The following is a 26678-nucleotide window of genomic DNA, read 5'->3' as shown; positions in this document are numbered from 1 at the left end:
ATGACCAATGTTCAGGATCTTAACTTCACTCTCCTGACAGAGCAATCCGGCGTGGTGAGTCACCAGATTCCAAGGAAGTATGACTGGAGTAACTCTTCAATAATAACTCCAGCTCTCGAATATTGGTCTTTATTTAACAATAAAAAAGACCCGTAGGGCAGCTCATGTAAGGTGAGCCCAATATTGCTATCTCTCTCCGCGGTTTTATAACCCACATGTAAGTGAAAACCTGGCAGCTCCGCCGTTTTGCCAAAACGACCCGCCCAAGACGGATGGTAACAAGAGAAGAACGATTAAAATCCGTGGCAATACGAAATTGCCCCGGCAATCGCTAACACAAAAATAAATGTTGCCACACCCATAGGGTGACAAGCACCAATATTAATATTTCAGTACCTGAAATCTTAACAGTATCCTTTTGGGGCCTGTTTAACAAAAAGCTATCAAGGAATGTAGTGTAGTCATACGCATAACAATGAATTGGTGCACACAGAAAAGATCATTGATAAGCAACAAAAACAAATTCGGAGTCAGAACCGATCCCTGTGGGACACCATTAATGTATATCTTTTAAATAGTATTGCTAGATTTTTGGTAAACTTTAAAAAACGTCAGCGGGTCAACAAATAATGTATGGCAACACACAATGCCTTTGATTTCAGTTGATATTACGTCTTAAGTAGGTGCCTACATCATTCTATTATTTCAATATTTAATTTGGTTGTTACCTTAAAAAATCACACCATTTACCTGTTCTATCAAATTTATTGTTTTCATTGAACACACCTGGTTGGGAAAAATTCTCATATATATTGTTAGATGGATGGGACCTTGTATATTTGTATTCAGGGCAAAGGTTGTCCTCTCGACGTTGAGAAATTTGCTACTTTTTCTCCCAGATGTGTGCTTGTATTTTTAGTTCAATCGTAATTCCATTGAATTCTTTTACCTAGCCGTACCTTTTCCCTTTGTTTCAAAACTCATCCATGTTCGAGGCAACTTCTCCTTAATCTGTTTACCTGGGAAGTTGTATTGGATTTTTGCTTATCTTTTTCTTTTATGTTTTTTACATTAAAAGACGAGTCGTGTAAACAAATATTTATTTTGCAACAAACGTTCTCAACCTGGTTACATTAGGTTGTTTCAAATAAAAATCGAATGCCCAAAATAAGAATCATTTTTCTCATTCGAATTCTGGGATATTATAATTAGATAGCTACATAATCTTTGTTTTATTGAGTTCTATTTATAAATTATTGACCAATTAATATACCTATTTGTTAATAAATATTTACCATTGAGCGAATAATGTAAGTATTTTCTGTAAACTATTTTCTATTATAGTTGTAACTAACGGATCTGTGTCTAATATGTTTTTACCTACACTATAACTATAATTGTGCTTATAATACTTGTAGTATCACCCTTAAATCCCTCAAGACATATTTAGCAAATACTAAGTACAATTAATGATCGAGAGCCTTACCCGTTCGGATTCAAATTCCGGTGAACGCGAGTAAATTATACAAAATTATTTGATTTTACTTCACAATTAATTCATTATGATACTTGCGGCGAGTTGAATATACTTAAAGTATCGCCCTGGTGAAGACCACCATTCAGAATTGAAACGTTGCTCTAAATTTTTAAATCTAAATTTTTAAAATTTTTAAGGTTTTTATTCTCGCGGCTCTATGGACGTTACCCTTGGCTTTACCCATCGATTTATATATTAGGCATGACCAATTACCACTCCCTAGAGACACGTAGAGGTATTGCTTTGCTTAAATATTTTTTCCAACTAATAAACGGTCACTTATCTAATAATGAGATACTGGCCCAATTAAATTTTTTTGTACCAGAGTCTCACTCTCGAGGACGTCATCACAATCTTCTATATAGTAGAGCAAGCCGCACTAATTTATTAATGAACTCACCTGTGGGGAGAGCTACGTGCTTTTTGAATGCGGTAGATAAGAAATTAGATTTATTTTTTGTGTCCTATAGCGCATTTGCGAGATTTTTGGCATTGCATATACACTGCATAAATGGTACAATTATAACGTCTTAGGCTTTATTACCTGTAATTGTTATAAATAAATGTACAAATTATATATATAAATAAATAAAAAATAAATGGCTTTCGCCGTGTTTGATGACTAAATCTGAATAGACAGGTACTTCCCACCTTCGTCTTTTCCTTCTCCATCTCCTTCACCTCGCTCTTACGAAGATTGCTGGAAGCAGATGAAGAGAAGACTATTATGCAGAATCCACATAAAAATAAAAGTCCTCATACCCTGATCCTTCCCAATTTTCCTCTTCCCCTCAAATTTTCCTTCCCCAGTTCCTTAATTCTCGTAAAATTTTAGGGTGTGCAATAGTCCCACTGGCATAAAATAACAATAAATACACTTATAAAAATTAATTTATGTCTACCGTAAATTCTTATTTTAACACCTAAGCAAGTACCGATGTGTTTAAAGTAAGAACATTAATCATTTAAGAACATAAGTTTTTATGTTCATTTTATGAACCATTAAAAGTGACAGTGATTTAAAATTAGAAGCCTGCTTGAAACAATGTAAAGTACGTAGAAAGATTTCTTCACGAACAAAAGCTGCATAACAGCCTAGCTTTTTGATGTCACTTGCGAAGCATACTTTTTCTTTTAAAAACACCTGAAGCGCAAATGTCAGAAAGTACCTAATAACTTTCAACTTTCCCCTTGTTTTACATATTTAAGGACACGCTTGATTTGTTATTTAAATTTGAGGCTGAAATTTCGTCTTCAACGAGGGAAAGCTTACATATTTTCAAGAAGTTAAAAAACGAATATTGAAAAGTTTACAAAGACAAATACTGAGCGACGTTTTGCATAATGAAGTAAAAACAGAATGGAAAAGAGCGATTGGATTTTGCACATTTTGTGAAAAGTGTAATATTATATGAATCTACTATACTCAACGATTTATAATGTTAAATCTGATGGTAAACTTGTCGAATTCCCCAGCATGCAAAGGCTAGTCAAAAACAACACTTGATTCATATCCAATGTAGACAACTATTGAGTTCTGTAGTTTAAGTAAACGTGGAAAAAATGGGTTTTTATGGTGTTAGTTTGGGTTAATTTGATAAATTATACATTTTTCCTTACCTCTTAACATATCTTTGATCAAGAGAAAATGGAACTTTAGTGCATCTTTTACCATCTCCACCGACAAAAATAGCGGGTAAAATTCGGTTTAGGGGAGTCACTCGAATAACCGAAATTGAACTTGATTTAGACTAATTTAGGGCTGGGGAATCCGAATCTGTAAGAATTAGGTGGGGGTCGGCACTATTAACTGTAAGCACTATTAATTTAATTTTCTTAATTCCGTAAAAACACAAGATAACAAAATAAAACATGGTTCCTATGTATCGCTTACGAAATTTCAAGACCCTATAACTCAGTTAATAGTGCCGACCCCCACCTAATTCTTACAGATTCGGATTTCCCAGCCCTAAATTAGTCTAAATCAAATTCAATTTCGGTTATTCGAGTGACTCCCCTAAACCGAATTTATTCCAAAATAGCTGTTTCTTGTAGTACTCGTAATTAAGTTGAAACCATGTGCTAAACTATTGACTTTTTTTTACGTATTAAGCTTGCAGCAGAATTCGACAAGTTTATCCAACTGATTTTCAATGTTTTTTGTTCATATTTGACATAGAAATTGTTTACTGTAAACATTTTGTTTCACTCTTATCTGTACGTAATTTTTTTTTCTAAAAGTTTTCTTTACCCATTCAGAATCGAAATGTTACTTGAAACAAATTTAGGCATGTTTGGTGACCAGATGTGAATAAACAGGTACTTCCCAAACCAATCTTCTCCTATTCCTCTCACTACATATCATTATTGGGGATGTCATAGCTCCACTGGCTTCAGACAAGGTATGCAGCTGTTTGCCTAATTATCAAATAAAGAAAAAATGCATTTAAACTTGGACTGAGTTGAGTAATGAGAGTAGTATTGTGGAATAAATATTATATAGCTGCTTTTGCGAGGGACATTGGAATTAAATACATCAGTTCATAAATAAATAATTGCTCTTTAGTTTAATTGCATGATTTGAACAATTATTTGATAAATATGGCGTGGCATTTGCTACAAACACTGCATTTAGTTCAATGCAACATTGATTCTCATGATACAACATCAGCATCAGCAGCCATTAATGGACTGTCATTAATTTGCAAATTGCATGCGGGGTAACCTTTATTTATATTTGTCACATGATATGAATGATTAAATCTCCATGAAAAATGTCTAGCTAACATTTATCAAATACCAATATAATGCCAATATTACGGATATTTAATTTGCCTCATTATCTATTTTCATAAGGTAAGGTACTTCCTACGAATAGTAGATGTGAATCATTGGCATTATTTCATTTAATAAATGTTAGAATCCCTGAGGCATATGTACGGTAAAATTATGTACAGCCGAAAGGCCGATGAAAGTCACGTAAATAGTCTAGTCATATTTGGTAATTTATTTATTTTATTCATGTTTTTATATTATTACAGTTTGGGGTCTAGATCGTTAAAATTGTACCGTTTATATTTTGTATTTGCAATGACAAAAAAATTGTAAGAGCGTTGTAGGAAATAAAAAACCTATCGACATTTAGGAAGTACGTGGCTATCTCCACGGGTGAGTTTATTAAGAAATTGGTGCGGCTCGCTCTACAATAAAGGAGGTTATGGCGACGTCCTTAAGAGTGAGACTCTGACACAAAGAAATTTATTTGAGCAGGAATCTCGTTGTTATCCGTTTATGAAGAGATAAAAATATTTGATCAGAGCGATACCTCTATGTGTCTCAAAGGAGTGGTAGTTGGTGGTGACCAGTATATAAGTATTTGGGTAATATCCGTAAAGATGCAAAAAATTCTTTTTAAATAAAAAGATGAGCAAAACAAGGATTGTTAAAATAGATTTGATGGGAAAGCGAATGGAATGGTAAGTTGGGGGCATCTCAGAAAGATCAAATCCTTGTTAATTTTTAACATAACATGTACAATAAAAATACCTAACAAGATTTTAAAGAAAAGTACCTTTTAGTCAAACTACCAAAAAGTACTTCTACAATAATCGCAAATTTACTTCGTGCGGTCAATTTAATTTAATGCAATAAAACGCTTCGTTTATACCACCATTTAATAAAAATAATCGACATGTTCAAAACAAATGATTTCTTCATCAGGATACAACGATTACTTTGTGTATCGAGACTTTTGCGTCTTATTTTGTAATTTTGTTTTGCTTAAGTAAAAAATATTATTTAAACAGCAGAGTATGTAAGAACCGATATTTTAATGTAAATGAAACAAATCTTTGGCGTGTCTGTTTACTGTTCTAGAAGGTATCAAGGTACATTTGCAATCTAAGGACTGGAATAATGTTAATAATATAGCAGAATTAGGAATCACGCGAGTGAAAACATGGTTAGACACAAACATGCTTACACTTAACACATCGAAAAAAAAATCACAACGTACAGAATAAATTGCACGGGACAACAAAAAACAGGACAAACACCATAAAAAATACTCGAATGTATAAACACCAACATCTGCGATTGCCCTACTCTAAAAAAACAGACAGAATAAAATATCTATGAATCATAATTGACCATAACCAGATTGATTGATTTTCCTCAACATAAGAAACATACATAAACTAAAGCAATATATTTTCTACTTTGTCAACCCATAATAGAATACAGAATCATTATTATTTGCAGATGAACAACAAACTCAGCTATCGGTCATATGGAAATTGCACAGACAACCGTCATTTTGGTAATACTTTAAAAAACCTAGATTGACTGACCAGACCAAATTTTCAACATGTTTGGCGTACTATATATTCGTCAACTACACATGAAAACACTACTTAACTACATTTTTAACAAAAAAAAAACAAATTCGATAAACAAACTATCATCAAAAAAGAACAAAAAATCTCCGACGGAAAACACAAGCTTTGGACAAAGTCACCACAAATACCAGGGAATAAAAGCATTCAACAATCTTTAACTCATTCAAATACGAGGGAAACAAAATACATTTCAGAAATCAAATTAAAAAATGATTTCAAGAACATAAAAGGTAATACATATATACGTTAAACACGATACTATTAATTCATTACATACAACCGTACCTCAAGATATTTGCCGATTATTTTATTTTTATTATCACCTTGATTATTGTATATTATTTTATTTTAATTTGTTATTATCTTTTTATTGATTTTTACAATGTTCTAAAATGGAGTCGACAGCGCGAGGAAAGTATCTATTTATTTATTTATTTATTTACGCCCTAATGGGCTTTTACAAAAGTAGTTAACAAGTAAGACAGTTGTGTTAGATAGTTTACAATAAATTATGATTTTTGATTAAATTAAGGTAAATTCAAATTAATATTGTGGATTACGGAAAGCTAAATATGTATTAACCCTCAGGATCCGACCAACTACAATAGCAGTTCAGTGAAATCATAACTTCCTTCAGGTGCACTGCAATTTGCAGTGTGCATAACTAGGTTTTAAAACTTTTGAACGCATTTTAATACTGTCCATGAAAATTCCTAAGTAAAATATTGATATTGTAGATGTCTGTCAATTATTTCATATATAATTTTCAATATTATATTTGTCTTTGAGATATTTACAAAATATTACCCGGCTTCTAGGAACATATAAATATCTAAAAAAACAAAAGTGTATTCACTACGGAGTTGTGAATTCATACATCTCAGTAAAATGATTAAAAAGATTTCGTTTTATAACTAATACGGAATCTTTAAGCATGTCTACAATATTCCCAAATTTTGTTGCCAAAATGAGGCCCATGTTACCAAGAATTGTTTGAAAATGCATAATATTATTGTACAAATAAAAAAATAAAACAAGGTTTCAGTACTTCGGTGCATCTTTCTTAGAAATATTGCTTGAACGAACACTACATCCCCACATCACGCCCATGTTCTACAGATGCAAATCGTTTGTTTTGAAAATAAAAGTCTCATAAAGAAAATCCGTAAACTATCATTTATTTTTAAAACGATAAGAAACATCATGTCACAAAAACAAATAAAAAATGTTTACTTCGCGCTATGTCAAAGCCTTTTAACGTACGGTTTATGCGCCTGGGGGGGAGCCACTGACAAGTTTTTTAAACCCCTCAACAGTGAAAATATTCTTATTACAAATAATATACTAGATATTAGGAAACTATTCATTAAAAAGATCATTCAAATAAACTGCGCAAAATCCTCACCATGCCACGTAATTCACCCACATAACACAATGGCAAAATCACAGAATCAACTTCAAGTGCCAAAAATTAATTCAACATTTGCCAAAAAGCACGAATCAGAATCGAAAGAAACCACTTACTCCAACACTCATAAACACTTAAACAGTTTACTTAAACATTTCAACACATGGTTACTACACAAAAAAGGGCATGCATCAGCAAGTTACTAGCAATCCCTTCTTTGTCTAATTCTCAATCCTTATTGATCATGTTATTGCAATAAACGCCCGGGTTGCCGGCAATTTAAAAAAAGGGATAGTCCGTTTTAACATAGAATCAAGAGTTCTTTTCAGATGTTTCCAGATTGAAGTAACTGCCATATTTAATTATTAGACGCACTCTGCAATACTTGATTATTTTCCAACGTCTTCTAGTAGATAATATCCTAGCATATACCTTTCTAACAGACTTTGCGATTTCATTTTTTTAAGTTGGTAATATACTAAAAATAAATTTATGAGTAAGTTCAAACAAATCAAATAGTAAACGCGTCGCCTATACCAAAACGGAAACTCAATTATGCAACACTTTTCTACGCCTTTTCTCGATAAATTTGTAACGTTTTGAAAATACACGTACTCCTTTCCGTGCTTCGAGTGATCACAAAGTTCTGCATCTCTTCACAGTTTGCATAAAACAAATTGTTTCCACCTCGGCAGTTATTTTATATTAGAAAAGTTTATTGTGTTGTTATTTTGTAATGCACAACCCTGATCATCCCCCAACCGTCATTATAAATATCCAAACACACGAAGAAGCGACAAAACACGTCATTGCGACGCGACAAAGGCCGGAGGGAAGTTTCCCATAACAATTATTGCCAGTTGCGAAATTCATAAATATTTTAAATGCAAGTCAAAAGTTTGGTAATTGCTTTTTGGAATCGCCTGTGTTACTTTGGGGACCATAGCAGCCTTCATGGAATGAGGTTCATCTGGTCCACACAACCTATTGGCTGTTTTAAAAGGTTTGGTTTAATTGGTACATTTTGTTCCTGAATATTTGATGTTTATGCGCTCGTATCGATGTGAAACTTTTAATATGATAGTTTCCTGTTTGAATTAGTAACTTTCGTGCTTTCATAATTTTAATGAAACAAAAGTAATACGAAACCGTACCTAACCTAACTTAATCGACGGTTGAAATTCGATGCGTTATTATGAGGAATTCGTTCTGTTTCAGTAATAATTCCATTTTAATGTGAATGTTTTTATCTCTGATACACTATTTGTTACCATTCGTTTTAAATGCATAATATTATTCAAATCATATATGAATTTAGATTAAAACGCTATCATAAACATTATAATAATGCAGACAAGGGTGAAGTTTACCTCATACTTATGTATAATAAATCGATAACTGACACAATTTATTCTAGTCAGCAACGAGATATACACATGTTCGGCCTACAGGCAGAAATATAAAACAATTTAAACTTAAGTTATCTTTTTTATCAGGAACACAGCGACAAGCAACTCGGCAGTAGTTTGAAGAAGTGGGTTGTGGCGTACGGAGTGAAATCCGCAACATCCAGCAAGAAGCTTGTTGGGTCGAGCAACTTCTATCTAATCAGAATTGACACAAACCTTTCTTCCTTTTTTTCGAGTAACTACCATTTACTTTTCAGAATATTCTGGATGATCTGTGTGAGTCTTTCCATCTTCGGTCTGTTCTGGGTCCTCGAGCAGTCGGCCGACTTCTTCGAGAACAAGTCTCTCTCCTTTGTCCCGGAGACCAGCAGCCTTCACTGGAGCACTGACTTTCCGGCAGTTACAGTCTGCGAAGCTACTGACCCTGATAAGATCATTGACTTCTACGAAGAGTGAGTATTTGAAACAACGCCTTTTTCTAAAAAAATAACCGAATGGATTGCTTTCCAGCAAGTAGTCGATATACGAAATACACGAAAGGCAGTGATTTTTTTATGAGAATTATACGAACACCTGAACCTGATTGAACCTGGGTGTTGGAGAGACTCATATTGTAGGAGTGAGAAAGTTACGGAAAATCATTCCAGAACTGAGCTGTCAAACCCAAGAATCAGTCGTAGAAACGCCCCTTTCTCGTGAGATAAATAAAGTGAGATTGAAGATGACGAGATAGACTTCCTGTAGCAGTCCGTCCATTTCTAGCCTGAAAGTGAAATTCACAATGATTTACAATTAGTTTTATCTAAAAAAATACAGGAAAATAAAGGGTACAACAGAACTAACAATAAATTACGTGCAACAAAAATTAACAAATTCATGAATGAATCAAAAGAAAATTGAAAAATGTTTATTTTACCGCTTGCAATAAGCTCGCAATGTCAATACCTAACGTTATTCAATTCATCAACAGTCACGTCTCGCTGAGCTCCAATCAAAAATTCTGACTGGAAAATTAAGCCCGCTGTAGTTCTTTTATAGAAATCTACAACAACATGAATACATTTATTTTTCTTTACAGGATTACCGAAGGTTTCAACTTACTACTTTAAATAACTCTCATATTCAATTCTTGTATAGTCGATTGGTGTACAACTTATCCAGATCGAGTTAATCGGTCAATGATAATATCAAGAATAAATTGTAGCTTCTTATTGATGAATAATAGAGGAAATTTTTTCCACTCACATACCACCGAAATGATTTCTTTTTTAAATTGAAATTAAATTGTCAAATAAATATATTTCTGAAATTAAAAAATTTCAATATGTTACAATATTAAAATACTACATCTAAATCTTAACAGTTATTTTTGAAAATAACAGAGGGCGCCACTTCGGCTTACAACAATCCTAAACACCACAATAATTAAGATAATAATAAGATCAGATTCTTCATTTTGGTTGTGAAACGTGTGAGATGTAACTTTACCATAATTTGACCATGTATTTGGATGGAAAAAATCGCCCAGAGCACCCGTAATTGATTATAATAATAATCCAAGTGATTCAAATTGCCTAATCAAGTAGCAGACAGAATAAAGATACTTGATCTTAAATTTCTGTACAAGATTATAAATTCTGATTTGGATTATCCCAAATCATTGCAATTCATAAACTTTGTTACCTTTCTTCCCGTCAAGCGTCAAGCCCCTTGAAAACAATTATTTCCTCAACCCAAAGTCAATCAAATTATCTTTTGCCCTCCACTATTATGCAAATTCAAAGAACAATTATATCTCGGAGGAGTCAGTTCTGATATATTCAACACAATTTTGCATGTTTTAGGAAGCACTTGGCAGTTATTTTTGTCTTGGTTAGCAAAAGTCTAGGAAATCTTTTACGTGACATATAATATCATCTTGTTGTGATTCAGTTTATGTATTTTTATGTGCTTGCCAGTTTTCATCTGAAACATCTTGGCTTTTGTGTACATTTAAATAATTATTTATTTATATATTCTTTGCACATACGGGCATTTACAGTTTCCAATTAGTTATATAGAAATTCAATGCAGAAGAATAGTATTAAGCTTATCTTAGTTATTATATTATTGAAGTGTGTTACTATATCCTTCTTGTAACTATATTCCGTGCGGTTGAACACTATTAATCTAATTTCTACGAAATTATTGTTCGATTGAGTATCTACATGACTCCTATCCTGTCTTCTATCAGAGAGTATAAATAATTTTAATTCTTTCATCAAGTTGTTGTAATTTAAAGTAGACCGAGCTTAAAGTTTATATATCTTAGAAATTTATGGTGATTTTTTTCAATGGAATTGGAGCGTATTTTAAGGTGAGATAGTCGAATTATATTCGACTTGACTTCGAACTAAATAAGAATAACAGATTTTCAATGTTGATAAGTTTTTAGTGTCTCTGTCATTTTGAAGTAAATATGGAATAAAATCTAACTTCAGTAAAGTATGTAACTCGAGAAACCTTTGTGGGGGAATCGTGTATGTCTTGGATTGATATGCACGCATGTGACAGAGAGTTCTATATTTTTATGAGCATGGAGAATGAATTCTTGCAAACCGTACATAACGGAAACCAATATATATTGAATATAGAATAATCAAATGCGTTAGCGAAATCCATTCACTGCAGGAAAGATGGAAGATGAATATAAAGTAGTGTAGGAAATTCTAAGGGCGGTGGCCTGGAATAATATACATGTTTTAAGAATATTAGATTTATTATTTGGAATACAACTGGAAATTCAAGATCAATCGATCTTAAAAATGTCATAATTTATAGAAAAAGTTACAACACAATGATAAATATTAACTAATTGAAAACCCAAATATTATGCTCATTTGCACTTAATCGTGTTTGTTATGTGATTAAAACACCACGGCTGGAAGTAGAGCCACGCATACGTCGGTCGCATACGTCAATCGTGTACGTTGGTCGATAAGGCCAACGAATGAAATTTGTAGTGATACGCGATTTGCTGCGCCGCGATGAGCACTAGGACCATCGGTCCAGGGCTTCGATTATTGACGAAATCATTCCACTCTAACAACGTGTGGTTCAATCTACTCGTTGTTCGAGTGGAATGACTTTTGACGTTTGGCGTATGTAACTTTCGACGAGACTGTCGAGCATAAGAATGTCGGTCTTGTATGGTCTTTCGATTGCGCGATTGCGAGCGTCCTAGATTGGAAAATCGATACCCAGCTGTTTAGCGGTGCGTCGTCGGTCGAAATATTTAATCTAAAATGATTTTTTTTCAATATTTATTATTGTAATGCAAGCAGCTTCAAATTAGTAACAGAAATATTTATTATAATAATGTAACTCAAAGCTATAAAAAAATAAATTCAAAATGTATTTATTTGTTCAAGCGTGGAAGTTGTAAGTAGGTAATATGGTACCAGTGAATAACACATTTACTTCCATGCAAATACTTAAAAACACCAGCGTTCATAACTAAACATTTCTTGCTTTAACTTTAGTCATATTTATTATAAAAATGTGAAAAACTATGATCTTCCAATTAATCAAATGCATCATACTCCATCTCCGCCTGTAATTATTGCATTTTTTCCAATTAGAGTTTGCCACATTCAACTCACGCTAACTCCAGAAAAAAGAGCTTTATTGATTAGCATAATAAATCACTGAAATCCTTATGCGGCGCCTTCGTTAATTCAAATAATCGGTTGAAATATTGAAATTTTTCCTACTACGACAAAAAGAATGGTAAAAATACAATGCAATCGAAACCATGAGAGAAAATTTATAATTTAACGTTTACAAAGAAGCACAGATCTTCTGCCAATATTGTCTTTCAATTTACCGGCACAGTAGTTGTGCCGTATTGTGTTTCGTGGCTATAGAGCAAACAATAACTTATAGCTAACAATCTATAGCTTATTAATTCACAATAGAGGCGCACAGAATTTCTATAGAGTAATAGAAGATTGTATGCTTTGTCTTTACTCATAGAACGAGGCCGCCTTGTTATTTCAATTATAATTAAATAATTAATGGTTGTAAATATGATAACAATGCTCTGAATTCTAAAATTATGTCTAATATTTGTGAAAATATTACGCAAAGTATGCTCTGCTGTTGAACAACTCACCAATCAAAATTAGCATCCAAATTTTAATGGAATTACGTTTGTATTGTAGAATAGCTGATATCGTGTAAAAAAAACTACAGCTAAATCAAACTATCTCCTTATCTTCGTGATATTATCTTAATAATGACAGGTTAATTCATTTTATGATTATTGATTGGCGGAATGGAATAATCGTTAAGTATTTTTTGTAAATTGGTAATTATTTTATTGTGTGATATTTTAAACGCGTGTGTTGTAGCTACTGGAAATTTCGTTGAGACGCGTAATCAAATTTCCTGAAATTAATCTGTCAAAGCAAATATTCCTCACAAAACTGATGAGTCAGAGCAAACGCTCATACGAATAACATTTCACAGACTTAAATTGTCTATTGAATATAATGCCTATTCCCTGAACAAATAAATAGCCCCAAATAGGTGGCAATATTTGCGATAGAATACTACATTTTGCTAGTTGTTGGTCGGAAAACATGAATAAGTTCAAATGATGTAAAAGACCAGTGTGAGACGATAGTCAGCTCGGATGCAGTCTTTTAAAGCGTAAAGGTGCTCCATACTTTGTTTTCAGGTTTTCAAACCAGTCTACAACCACTCTAGTACTCATACAAATGAGAGACAGTTCTCTACGTCATGTCATAAATTAGTGTAAATATCTTTCATAACATTCAAAATGTAATACTCATAATATGTATCTTCCAAAAAACGACTGATATCGCTCCACTAAAATGGAATGTTTTTGCAAAAATTAGTCGAACTTGGCAATTGTCAGATATTCCAAAATAATGCTTTCATGTGAATACCGAACTGACCCCATCCACCTGGAGCCAGTTAGACTAAGCCATCCCCAGTTTGGGTATGTTATAAGACTAAAGATGGTGGGTGGGTAAGGAGATGGGGAAGAAGAATTAATTGTGAAACTTCACAAGAAACGAAAACTGAAAATTTTAAAAATACACCCAAGTACAGAAAAAATAATAATGAACTTACGAGAATCGGCAAGAAATTAAATGATATCGATTCCGAAAACTGGAAAAAAATATCTTTACACACAATTAAGATCATAAAAAAATTCTTGGGAAGAAGCATATCGAAGCGCAAATTTAGAAATAAACAGGTTAAAACAATGGTTGGATGACCATATCTATCCTTAAACTTACTACATAACATTTACGTATCATTGACGTCTTCAGTATCTATTACTGTTGAATTTTTTACAGAAACAATGTCCCTGTTCAATTGGCGGCCTTCTACGAAGATGTTATCTTCTTCAAGAGAGGTCGCTACTGTAGAAGCTGCTCCGATTGCAAAGAGTTAAAATGTCCACGGGATTTCACATCGATTATGTACAAACTGAAGGCTCCATGTAACGAGACTATCCTGCGATGCTCCTGGAGGGATCAGGTAATAATGTTCTAGGTCTTTTCTCCGAGCAATCAATGCAAATTGTGCATAAAGATACAATTACAGTTCCAGTATCTTACTTCTTACTTCTTACTTCTTGCTACTTACTACTTACTACTTACTACTTACTACTTACTACTTACTACTTACTACTTACTACTTACTACTTACTACTTACTACTTACTACTTACTACTTACTACTTACTACTTACTACTTACTACTTACTACTTACTACTTACTACTTACTACTTACTACTTACTACTTACTACTTACTACTTACTACTTACTACTTACTACTTACTACTTACTACTTACTACTTACTACTTACTACTTACTATTTACTACTTACTACTTACTACTTACTACTTACTACTTACTACTTACTACTTACTACTTACTACTTACTATTTACTACTTACTACTTACTACTTACTACTTACTACTTACTTCTTGCTTCTTAATTCTTACTTTCAAAAAATTCCTTTTAACCTTTGTGAGAAAAATTGTGAGAGTCACCAAATACAAGATAACCCAATCACAAACCAAGGAGGGATTGAAAAAAACGTAAATGATAACTACATCGCAAAAACTTTAAGTACTACCGTTTTTAAGTACACCCGTAAAAAGTTATGATAAATTTTAAATTGCAACCATAACAAAACCACAATGCAAATATGAACGGAATAAAACGTTTAAGTACCGCATACAAAGCGTATTATTTAACATTTTAGTCCAATGAAAATTTCGCAGATTCCACGGTGCGCTATTTAATTATTATTGCCTTCAGCAGTAAGTTTAATATTAATTTATCTTTGCAGGCTTTCGACTGTTGCGAGAGATTTATGACCATGCTCACCGAGTACGGCCAGTGTTTTGTTTTCAACTCTAAACTCTTTGGCGGGGAGAGGATGCATTTGTCCAATCGGGTCACGGGGCCGGGCTATTTGAAATTCACTGCCATGGAGACGGTTATGGTAAGCGATTCTATAAGTATGTAATCATTTTAAACTTGTGTGTATTTATACAGAACGATAAAAGATTACGCATATATACGTATACAAACATATAAAAAAACTATTTTAAAATAATTGTTTTCATTCAAGAGGTTTCTACATCGTGAAAATAATTGTACACAATAATAATAATTAATTATTGAAGACAATATTAGACATTTCTAAACAAATATTTGAAACAGAAAAAGATTTTTTTTAAGTTTTACAAGAAGAAAATGCTTTATCATGCATCAGACTTTATGGTTACTCGAGGAAATTGTTAGTCAGTCATTAACCGCTCCAAATAACACCAAAAAACACGCATCAACTTTAAACCCTATTATATTTCCACAATAGCAGATGGTCCTATTTTTTTATAATTTCAATACGTCCTATCACTGCGAGTATTAGGTTATTGTTGGGTAAAGAAAATTTTAAAACCCTCCTAATGCCTTTAAGTACAAGTCAAATATTGAATTTCTAATATTGTTTGTACATTTGATGGGATCTATAGAAAAGGTTTGAGATTTATACAGTAATAGTAAAACTACTAATTCGCGTTATGACCTACTTTAAATAGAACCTTTCTCAGTTGGAAAGCAAGGTAGTGGTAAATTTGCAACAGTCAGTATATTTAACCTACAGTCAAAACTTACGACCTACGTACTTACCTACCTGTCACGCAAAAAAAATTAGGTACCTACCTACCTGTCACTCAAGAAAAACTTTCACACTCTGTGCCACTGATAGTAATACCATTTCTTCAATGTATAATTTAGAATATTTATCTTAAATTATATCGCTTACATAATAATATTACATGATGGAGAAGGTACTACAATCATTACAGAAGTTTTGATCGCTAGATTTAGAGCTGGTTACCTCTCAATATGTAAAGCTTATACCTGCTTGATGAGCAATTAACATGCTGTACGTGAACAATGAAATACACTTGAAACAATAATATCTGGATACTATGTATTTGTGTACTGTAAAACAAGGATAACGTACAATGTACGCGGCTAACCAAAATTTCCCACCAATTCATAATGAATATTGTTAGCACTTGTTTAGGGTTTGTTAGCTTATCTTTGCGTAACGATGCACAGAAGAGTTCCTCTGAGGAGAAAGTTGGACATAAGTCGGAAATTTTAACTTTGTTAAAAAGACAAATAATATATGTGTTGCGTACCGATACGGTTGGTACTCTACGAATGTACTGTAATTTTTAACGAGAAAATAAGAATGAACAATCGGGTTTATCACATAGAAAAGTAGGAGTAGAAAGAAGGTCTTTAACTTGTGAATGTTGTGGCTTCAATTGGAAGTTCTTAGCACTTTAGTTTGTAGATTTACATCTAGTATTGGTTCACAAAACGAACGGTTTTTGTATCACAAATATTTATTGTTTCACAACATGAATGGTTTTTTTCTCGATAATATACAATATTTATTTAATGTTTTATGATTGGGGCTGAAAAGTTATACTGTTTCCAATAATTATTACGAGGAAGCGACAAATATGCAACGATATGCAACGAAGAAAATAACATCAATTAAAACGAAAGACACTTGCTTTTTGCCTTCTATTTTTCAAATCTTCTTACTTCTTTTGTTCAAAGGTAAGACTTTAAAGGAAATGGAATAAACAAGGGAGAGGGCAATATAAGTAGGAACTGGATTGGAATAGTCATAAAAGTGTTTCAATACTAAAAAATATGTATATTCTGAAAACTCCATAGTCACATCACATGGCGGCAATTTAAAAAATGACAATATCCCCTGCCCATACTACTTCACCGGCAGTCGTTGTGTGAATCGTATATAAAAAAACACCATATGTACATGAACAATACAAAAGACAACATAACAAACTATCCACACATTCAGCAAAGACTGAAAGTGGTAAAAGAAACACAGGCCACTATTGTGTACTGTAGTGTTTCTGGTGTTTACTACACTTTATATTGAAGCTCTAGGCTCGTTAGATGATTGAAACTCTGATGGTTCTTTTACAGATTTATTACGATAAATGCTATTTACAACCGAGCTGTACAATCGTGGTTTGATAACGTGTGTTCGCTATGGGGATGGTTTTCCGTCAGGCGCTGCTCGGCGCATCGTCCGTAGTTTACGCGACTGGATCGGAAGTGCTCGGCCTTCCCGAGCATTTCCGAACCGCCCGTTCAGTGTTGCTAGACACTGCAGTACACATATAGCCTGACATCAGTAAATAGGATGAATATATTTAAGAAAAAACTGTTGGCTCTTAAGATCAGCGAGTTAAATGAAAATGTACTTATTTAAGTTAGGTAGTAAACATTAATATTTGTATTTTTAATATGTACTTTTAAGTTAAGAAAGTGAAATGGGTATACTTCTTTTAAATAAAATAAAATAAAAAAATATTTCCAGAGTTTTGGTCAACTTTCGTGGCAAAATACTTCACTGTGCGAATCAAGACATTCATTTAAAAGGGTTGATCAATTTAGTATTCGTAATATCTTTTTATTGTTTTGGTGTTTAATTCGTAGAACTCCATTTATTTTTTTTAAATAAATTTAAAATAAATAAATTATATCCACAGTTTGATAATGGCCTCAAAAGCCGAAATAGCTGTCACATTAAAAACTGTAAAAATAACAGAAATACTTGCAGAACTTAATAATTATTATAACATTATTAAATTTGATTTATTATAAATTTATTTAAAAAAATTCGTAATATCGTTTCCAAAATTCATTTAATCGATGGTATTCTCAATTTTAATATTGTTTCAAATAAATTATATAAATTAGTTAAAATATTTTCCTCTCCGATGACCTTGGTCCTCGCTGCCAAGGGATGATTCCATTCTGTGCCAGTGTACCTATAATTGGATTATGTTATTGAAATATTTATTTTATAAGATAACCTCTATAGCGTCTGCGCATATGTCATATATCGAATGACTGTAGGAAAACGAAAAAATATTTTTTTATTTATATACATAATATTATGAGCACTGACGGTCTGTGCCCTTTTGTGCCATTATTAATAAATAAATAAGTTTCAAATATAAGTTTATGCACTTTATACCTGACAATATCTACTTTAACCTACTTTTCTACATAACATCTGTGTGGAGTTAATTTATTATTTGAAACTCCATAGTTTTACATTTGAAAATAATGCCTATAAGCGGCGGTTTGCGCCGTTTGTGGTTGCTTCGTTCCTTTCCTATAATTCGCGGAAATTTTTTTCTTGTAGATACGCAGCATAAAATCTTCTATCTTTTTTTATGTTCATACAAGGCATGTGAGAAGGAAGATTTTTACCTACATTTTTTATAGATAGTCGATGATGTACTTACACAAAAAAAAAAAAATTAAGAATCTCTTCAAATTATTCGTAATCCGGTTAAAAACGGGATTGCAGGCCTTAACAAATGAATTAACTAGTTTTGTGATAAAACTTTAGTATATTACGAATATATTATGACGATGTCGGAACACGAGTGCATGAAAATCAAAAAAATTTCTCATTTCATCATCTGGGCAAATGCACATGCAATCTTTACCAATGTTTTAACCGGATTACCATTAATGTGAAGAGATTCGTAATAAATTAGCAATACACATTTTATTTCGTTTACTACCTCTGCCTGGGACCACAATATATCAATTTGTATTTGATATGAGACATGCAGAAATATATTGAGTTTTTTTCTTCCAGATCGACGTGCATTCACCCGACGATATATTCTTTGGCAACTTTGACAAGTTTATAAATGGAATTGATGCTCACATTATATTTGCATCCGAATACTTGCTGAGGCTAAAGGTAAGTTGTAATGTACCTAATATACGCGCTCTATTTCTGGAGGAAACACCTTTAACCCACACAAGCAAAAATCTAAATACCCTGGTGAGAGACAGCAATTCAGAATCCAAACGTTAGCATTCGAAATGGCTTTAGCTATATCTAGTAATATAGTCAATAATCAGATAATTTTCAACATTTTTTTAACCTTCTCCTTCCATTTTCCCAATTCCTTCTACTTGCAACATTCACTAATATTCATTAAAAGAATTTTTTTTATTATTTCAGCATTGCCTGGTTTCAGATTTCATGAGAATCAAAATGAGTTTGTAATTTTTTTTTCAATTACCAAAATATGTCTCTATCGACAGTGGAACATACTCTCAGTATCGCCCTGGTGAAAGATCACCATTTATGGCTACAGTCATTTTTGGTGACCAGATCTAAATAGCCAGGTACTTCCCCATCTGCTTCACAGCCTTACAGCCTCACAATATACCCCAATTGGGGATACCGTAGTCTCACAATCTCTAGACAATTTCGAGAAGTTAGGGCTTTTGTGCGGTACCTGCTCATATTAAAAATTAAAACTTCACGAAAAGAAGGGTTGCGTAAATTCTAACCAGCAGCTCCGGGTTTTTAGAACTTTTGTACGGAACCTCATAAAAACAAAATATAGCGTATATACTTTATTTTCCATCAAAAACCTTATGAAAACCTGCAAAATATCTCACATTTCAATAATATTTCCACAAAATTTTGTACATTTCAACGTGCACCATACCTCTCCAAACTCAACATCGCATTAATCAGTGACATTTCGCATCCTATTCATCAATAACGCCATTGAGGTTTGGAAAAACAGCGAATAAAATTTTCAATTCTATGGCCCCAGTTTTCATCTCGAATGCTTTGGGAGTCTTGGCAAAAGTTCAAATCGTTACATCAGCCACATGCTAGTGATTGCTATAAATTACCAACGGGATCCCATATATCAAAGGCTTTAATGCTTCACTTGATAGCCAGAAGCTTCCCATGCTAAAAATAATATAATTTCATTGGGTATATTAATTTTCTATTTGTTATTTAAATGCGATGTGGCTGTTTGCGATTTATGAAACCCGTAAAGGTCAAATTGATTTAATAGTCATGAAATATTTTATTGCTAAGGTGAAAAAAATAAATTAAAGGATATCGTATTTCTATTTTATGTTTTTTTTAGATTATACTGTGAGAGATATTTTACACGAAAATCATCCATATTATTATATGATTGTGTTATGCGTATGAATGTAAACAATGAGTTAAATCTTCATACTTCTTGATTTATTTCATTATACCTAACCAAGGGAAAAGCTGAAATTATTCCACTATGATAAAGTATTTTTGTATAGAATATTTTTGATATTTTCAAGTTATACCTAAACCTAAAACCTACCTAGTACCTAGTCATTTTATAGTAAAAATTGTAAGAACTATTATAATTTCCTCTACATAATCACTTCAAGTGTATTTGACAATGTTACCTTTACATTATTTAAGATAAAGAGTAAGCCCGACCCTCCTCATTAAAATATTTCAGAAGCGGCAGTAAACAATTGCTTTTGTTTACTCCACAACTTTCCTGAGGAAAATAATTTTCTTCACGGCTTATGTCATCTTTGTGGATACTGTGTGGGTGTATTTTTAAATAAAGGAAGGAGAGATAGTTCTGGAAAATGATGAGTGTGAATCTGAGGGGACAGTATGTCTTGTGGCGTATGAATCCATCACTCCAACTGTAATGAGAGGTGCAAGGCGTTGGATTCAGAGAGGTCTATCCTGACCCGGCCTGCCAGCAGCTGGTGGGTACACACATAACAAGAAAGACCTGGAAAAACCTCAACCCATGGAACACGACACTCCTGTTTTGTTACTAAACGTAGCGAAACACTTGTAGTGACCTATGACAGAAGTGTCGGTTATCCAATATTCAAGTTCAAAATTGTAAAGTTCACGGGGCAGCAGTACCCATATAAGCCTCTAAAATTGAATGACGAACTTTATCGGTGTCTTTTTCAATCCTGTTAAATTTTCCAGGTCGAAGAGACAATGAACGACGATGACGTGTTGAAGGTGAACGTAGAGAAGCGTGGATGTCGCTACGGTCACGAGATCCCCTTTCTCCCGCCCATGTTCTCCCGGTACAGCTACTCCACCTGCATCGTGCAGTGCAGAGCCCTGCGCCAGTTGCAGGAGTGCAACTGCACCCATCACATGCTTCCCAGGATAGGTATACATACTTTTAGAATAAGAATATGTAACGAAAGAAACCACAAAACCCTTAACATATTTGGGGATCCTCACTGGAAGCTATTTTAATTGAAAGAAACTAGTTCCTAAAGAGAACCGTGTTGTAGGAAGGAGTCAACAGATTATTATTCTATGGCTGTAAAAAATATTAAAGAAATTATTATTGTATATGATTAAAAATTCCGAAGAAATACTAAAATGATCAAATGCATTGAGCACACTGCATACCTCTCTCTTTACATCATATCAGTTTTTAGATTATTTTAGTAGTATAAACTGAAGGTCGCTTGTAATGACCAACTTTTTTGCCTTCCGGTGTAATTAATGCAGCGCCTACACGCTATGTTCCCCTGGGGGTGAAATTCTAGTTTGTTTCTCCAGTAAAGTTCTAACAATTCATATGAAATAAATCAAAGTCAGTGAAAATTCTAAATATCTTTAGTTTTACGTTACTTTAAAAAAAATTATATTGGCTTAAGTTCTTTGATGCATCACAAGTGAAACTATCTTTCCTAAAATCAAAATAAATTAGGAAAACTTTCCCTCCAACTAGATAATATGTAGGTATTATTTTTTTTCTTTCAGATCGAGAACCAATGTGTGACATAAATGGCCTAATTTGTCTTACAAATATATCTCGTAGGTATAAACTTTAAGACATTTTTCGGTAATTCGATTTGTGGAACACTTTACTATACAATATAAATCATTTGACATAAAAATCAACCTATTGAAAAGATTTCAAGAAAGTATTATTGGTTCGGATTAAGCCTTTGACCTGAATAATCTTCTCGGAAGATGAATGAGGTATTTAGCTTCTGACTTCGAAAAATATAATAAAATTCTAGGCTCATTGATAAATTTGTAAAGGTAGCTCATAAATTACTTGGAAATAAGAAAAGATTTATTTTCAGAAAAAGGTGACGAAGATGAGTTCGATTTTCAGTGCAAATGTCTTCCTTCGTGCCAGGAGCCAGAGTATGAAGTTGTTGTACTTCAAAACAAGTAAATATATTTATACAACTTGTTTTTCATGTTTCACTTAAATTTTATAAATATGACATTTTTTATGAAAGCTGATTTGAACTGGGAACTAAATTAATATTATTATCGCCTGGATATTCTAATTCCGTGTGAGGGTTGTGTCCATTCAAGAAGAAGCCTAACTCCGGATAAAAGCACCGTACATTTTGCATTTCTCTGTCTGTAATTTTGTTTGTACGTTCGATTTCTGGTTCAAGATGATGGACGTTTTCAGGAGAAGGGCTGTGCGGACTTTTCCATACAAATCTAAAATTTTGTTTTTGGCCAAAATACCCAACAAAATTAAATAATATTTTTAATCAAAAGATTAAAATTTGTTATTCTATTTATTTATATTTAAAATTGTAAAGTATGGCCCATTAACATGTTAATTGTCAACCTTGGATAGTAAAGGCTTGGAAAAATCCAATATGTAAATTGTGTCCCCCATATTCAACACGCTGTAACTTTAAAACTAGAGTAGTTAGTCAGAAACTGCATGCGAACAACAATTTTTGATTAATTCAAGCACAAGACCATCGTAAAAATAACACGTCGCGAGTGTTGCCGGATTATCACTGAAAATTGAATGTAATATTGACGCACACACCAATTGGCGGGTACGAAGTTTCTCGAAACGATCGATTCGAACTCCGCCAAACGGCTGAGTTGGCTGTGAACATGTTAAAAAATTCTATTTTTAAATAATTTTACAGGCAACTTTGGAATTTTTATGAGTTCCTCTTAAAGGTTCAGTAAAGATTATTTTTCCAAATCTAAAATCGTTGTCTTTATTTGGACTTTCCTTGCTACGGGAGATTTAATGTTTTTTATTCACGTAAAATCTCATTTGACAACCATTTATTATTTATTATTATTTAATTAGTAGGCAGCATTCTATTGATGCGCTCATATCTGATTTCACAATAAGTTTAACAGTAATTGAGATGTTTTAAATTTAAAATAAGTTAACCTCTCCTTCTCTCGAAATAAGAATCCAATCGAGCTTTAAATTGGTTGAATCCAGGACATATTGTGGAAGTGTGTTCCATGCATCCAATACTCTATTTGTTTCCTGGGATTGGGTGCAAAAGGTTTTTTTTGTGTGTCCACGGAGATTTATATTTTTGCTGGTGGTGAAGGGCAATTTAATTTTTAGATAAAATTTTGAAAGTTTTAACCAAGTCACACCTTTCTCTTTATCTATATTTTAACGTCGGTATTCTTAGTTTCTTGAGTCTATCTTCTTCTTGCGGGTATTTTTTTTTCAGACCAAACATGGGTACATTGACGGATGAATTAATAGATCGTGGAAGTTTGATATCAATTTATGTGGAATTTATACCAACTGTGAGAAATAGGAGAATAGTAGTGAGATCACCCTTGGACCACGTTGGTAAATATATCTTACATTTATCTTACACAATGAACAGAAACTCTCTAGAAGTGTGGTAGATCTTCTCTGTGAAAGAACACCGTTCAGATTCGACACGTTATTGTTTTGGCATTAGCCGTTTTCGGTGACCAGATGTTAGCAGTCATATATTTCCCAACGTTTCGCTTAAAATTAACAATTAACAACAAACAATTAACAATTAACAATAAATAATTAATAATTAACAATTAACAATTTACACTTTACACTTTACACTTTACACTTTACAATTTACAATTAACAATTATCAATTAACAATTGACAATTTACACATTACTCTTTTCAACTTACAATTTACAATTTTCAATTATTAATTTAACAAATTACCATTTACAATTTACATTAAACTGTCGTTCAACTGTAAGGCCTCCGCCTATTGATGACAGTGATTAAATCTCTTCAAGAAAGAATTGCGATTTTTGAAATTGTTTCAACTATTTCACTAGAAGTAAGGGAAAAAAATGCTTTTTTTCCGACACACAGATACGCCTACTACCCACTTCTATCAGTTTATATCTTCATTGACCTTACAATCGAAGTAATATAATATAATATAATAAAGTTTTCAACAATACTTTCAGTATTTATAGGTGGGACTGCAGCAGTATTCTTTGGAGCATCAATTCTCAGTATCATAGAAATATTTTATTTGCTGTTCATTCGGAAAAACAATACTTAATTCACTACAAAATTAGATGTTCGAAAAAGTAACGGAATAAAGCCATAATAAATTATAAGCGGCTTGAATTATCGAAAGAAAAACAAAAAGGTAAATTTGCCAAAGTTTTTCAATTTATTTCACGTGCGTAAATAATATATTGTTTAACTATGAAAGAATTTTAATAAATCAGTTTTAATGCGATATTTTCCTTTTATTTATCACACTTAAGTAGGTATTTCTGTTTATCAACTATTTTGAATTGCAGACTTTCAGTTGTTTAACCTAAAAATAATGAAATTTTTAACCCAGGAAAACTACTCATAGTTTTTATTAGTAAAGAATAATCATCTATCAATTTGAGTAACACTACCGCAATCAATTCTCCCGAAATGCTTGTTTTGTTTAAAATTACAAAGGTTTCAAATATTCTACTTTATCTGTTATTTTATAAAACAACTTTATGTAAAGGATAAATAATACAAATATGTCTAAAGTTTAGTTAGTAAGTTTAGTGTTACTTTTCTTCAAGATCAAAATTAGACACTAATATCAAGAAAGAAAAAATCTCGTTCTCTACAACTGTCTAACATAAAAATGTTCATTACCAAAACGTAAAATTATGCCTATTTGGTAGAATTCACACACATATGTTTGAGTTATAAATAACAATTTTTGTGTTATAAATAACAATGTTTGTGTTATAAATAACAATGTTTGTGTTATAAATAACAATTGTCGTGTTATAAATATTGTGTGTGTTTGTAAATTATCAGCAGAGCTAAACTTAGGATTAATAAATAAAATATTTAAACAGAACTTATTTTGAAAATGTAAAATGTAGGTTCCCGTTACGAGTATTGAGCTCGACCCGTCCGACGCTAGTCGAGTGTCCTACACACGGGACTGTCGATGTCGACTATTCCTACGGTAAGAGTACTTTACTATAGTTTTCATACAATTCTGGTCACAGAATTTTTTATAAGTAATAATTAATTTTAATAAGTACCTATGTCACATAGGTACTTATTACAAATTTTCAGATTTTCGAATAATTTTCGGTGATATCTCAAAAGGTGAGTATTATTTAATGAATAATGTGAACATAATTATGAACATAATTATAGAACATATTAATGTAATTTTTTTTTCAGAAATTGTATTCAAAATTTAGATCGTCGCACGTACAATTTTTTTTTGTATTAACCTTTATTTTGACTAAAAAACGCGCGAATGAAAAAAATATTGAAGTTAATAAGATTTCACAAATTTTTTGATTAAAATTTCTTTCAACCACTTCTTTATGACTACGAATAATATTTGCATAATTCGTATTTTATGAAATATCTTGAAACTTTCCGACAAATTCATGAGTAAAAAGCGTTTCACAAATGTATCACTTAACGTAAGTGAAGCAAAAAATCTCATTATTTTGGGTAAAATGCTTGTGCGAGTAATCCTATGTAAATACGAGTAGGTACGACTGTACCAATATTCGATAAGTATTATTCCGCCTGAAGAAAATCATTTCAAGCATACTCGTATCATCCTGAAAGCATTTGACGTTGGAATTAAATCCACCCATATTATATGGATCAAATTACAAGATGGATTCTAAATTCTATATTTGGTTTTGAATTTGATGGAAGAACAATCACTGGATAGGGTGTTTCTTCTGCTTAGGAAAATTCCTACAAAAAACCTGCAAATTATTTACATTGTATTTGAATTTAGTAAAAAGCTATCTATTCAGCCATGTATGTGTTAGATTCCTGTGTTATTTCTCCTATCGGAGGTTGGCTATCATCAGTGTTATCTTCAGTCTGATTCACTTCTAAGTCAATCAATGAATGTCGGCGAGCCTCATAATGTAAAATTTTAACCTTTTTAAATCTACCAAAATTTAAGAATTTTTGGTAATTCGATAAACCAAAATAATTAGTAACATTATCTGTCCAGGGTTATTTTACCCAATTGAATACCAGAGGAAGGTTGATGGAAGACTTAGACGTAAGAAAAACCAAAGCTCATGGCTTCAAAAGTTATTTAAAATAAACATAAGCTGAATGATTCCAGGCTACAGCCTTCGGGGAGAAGATGGCTCGATCATAGCAAAACTTCCATAGAAAAAGACACCAAAATAATCAGAAAAACAATGTCTTATCACTG

General features: G+C 32.5%; 1 protein-coding gene across 1 annotated transcript; it reads left to right on the top strand.

Annotated features, from left to right (window-relative positions):
• Positions 1-26635, top strand: LOC149417968 (uncharacterized). Its single transcript, XM_089639873.1, has 8 exons — positions 1-54; positions 8839-8930; positions 9009-9203; positions 14121-14304; positions 15127-15282; positions 19015-19122; positions 21181-21373; positions 26586-26635. Exons 1-8 carry the CDS (start codon positions 1-3, stop codon positions 26633-26635), a joined length of 1032 nt encoding a protein of 343 aa, XP_089495999.1.
• Positions 26636-26678: the final 43 nt, after the last annotated feature.

The sequence above is a fragment of the Hesperophylax consimilis genome, chromosome 14 (genome assembly GCF_061612785.1).
Source record: "Hesperophylax consimilis isolate HC1 chromosome 14, BYU_Hcon_1.0, whole genome shotgun sequence".
In the NCBI taxonomy this organism is placed as follows: Eukaryota; Metazoa; Arthropoda; class Insecta; order Trichoptera; family Limnephilidae; genus Hesperophylax; species Hesperophylax consimilis.
The sequence above is the reverse complement of the archived record's forward strand: the minus strand, read 5'-3'. Positions and strand labels throughout refer to the sequence as shown.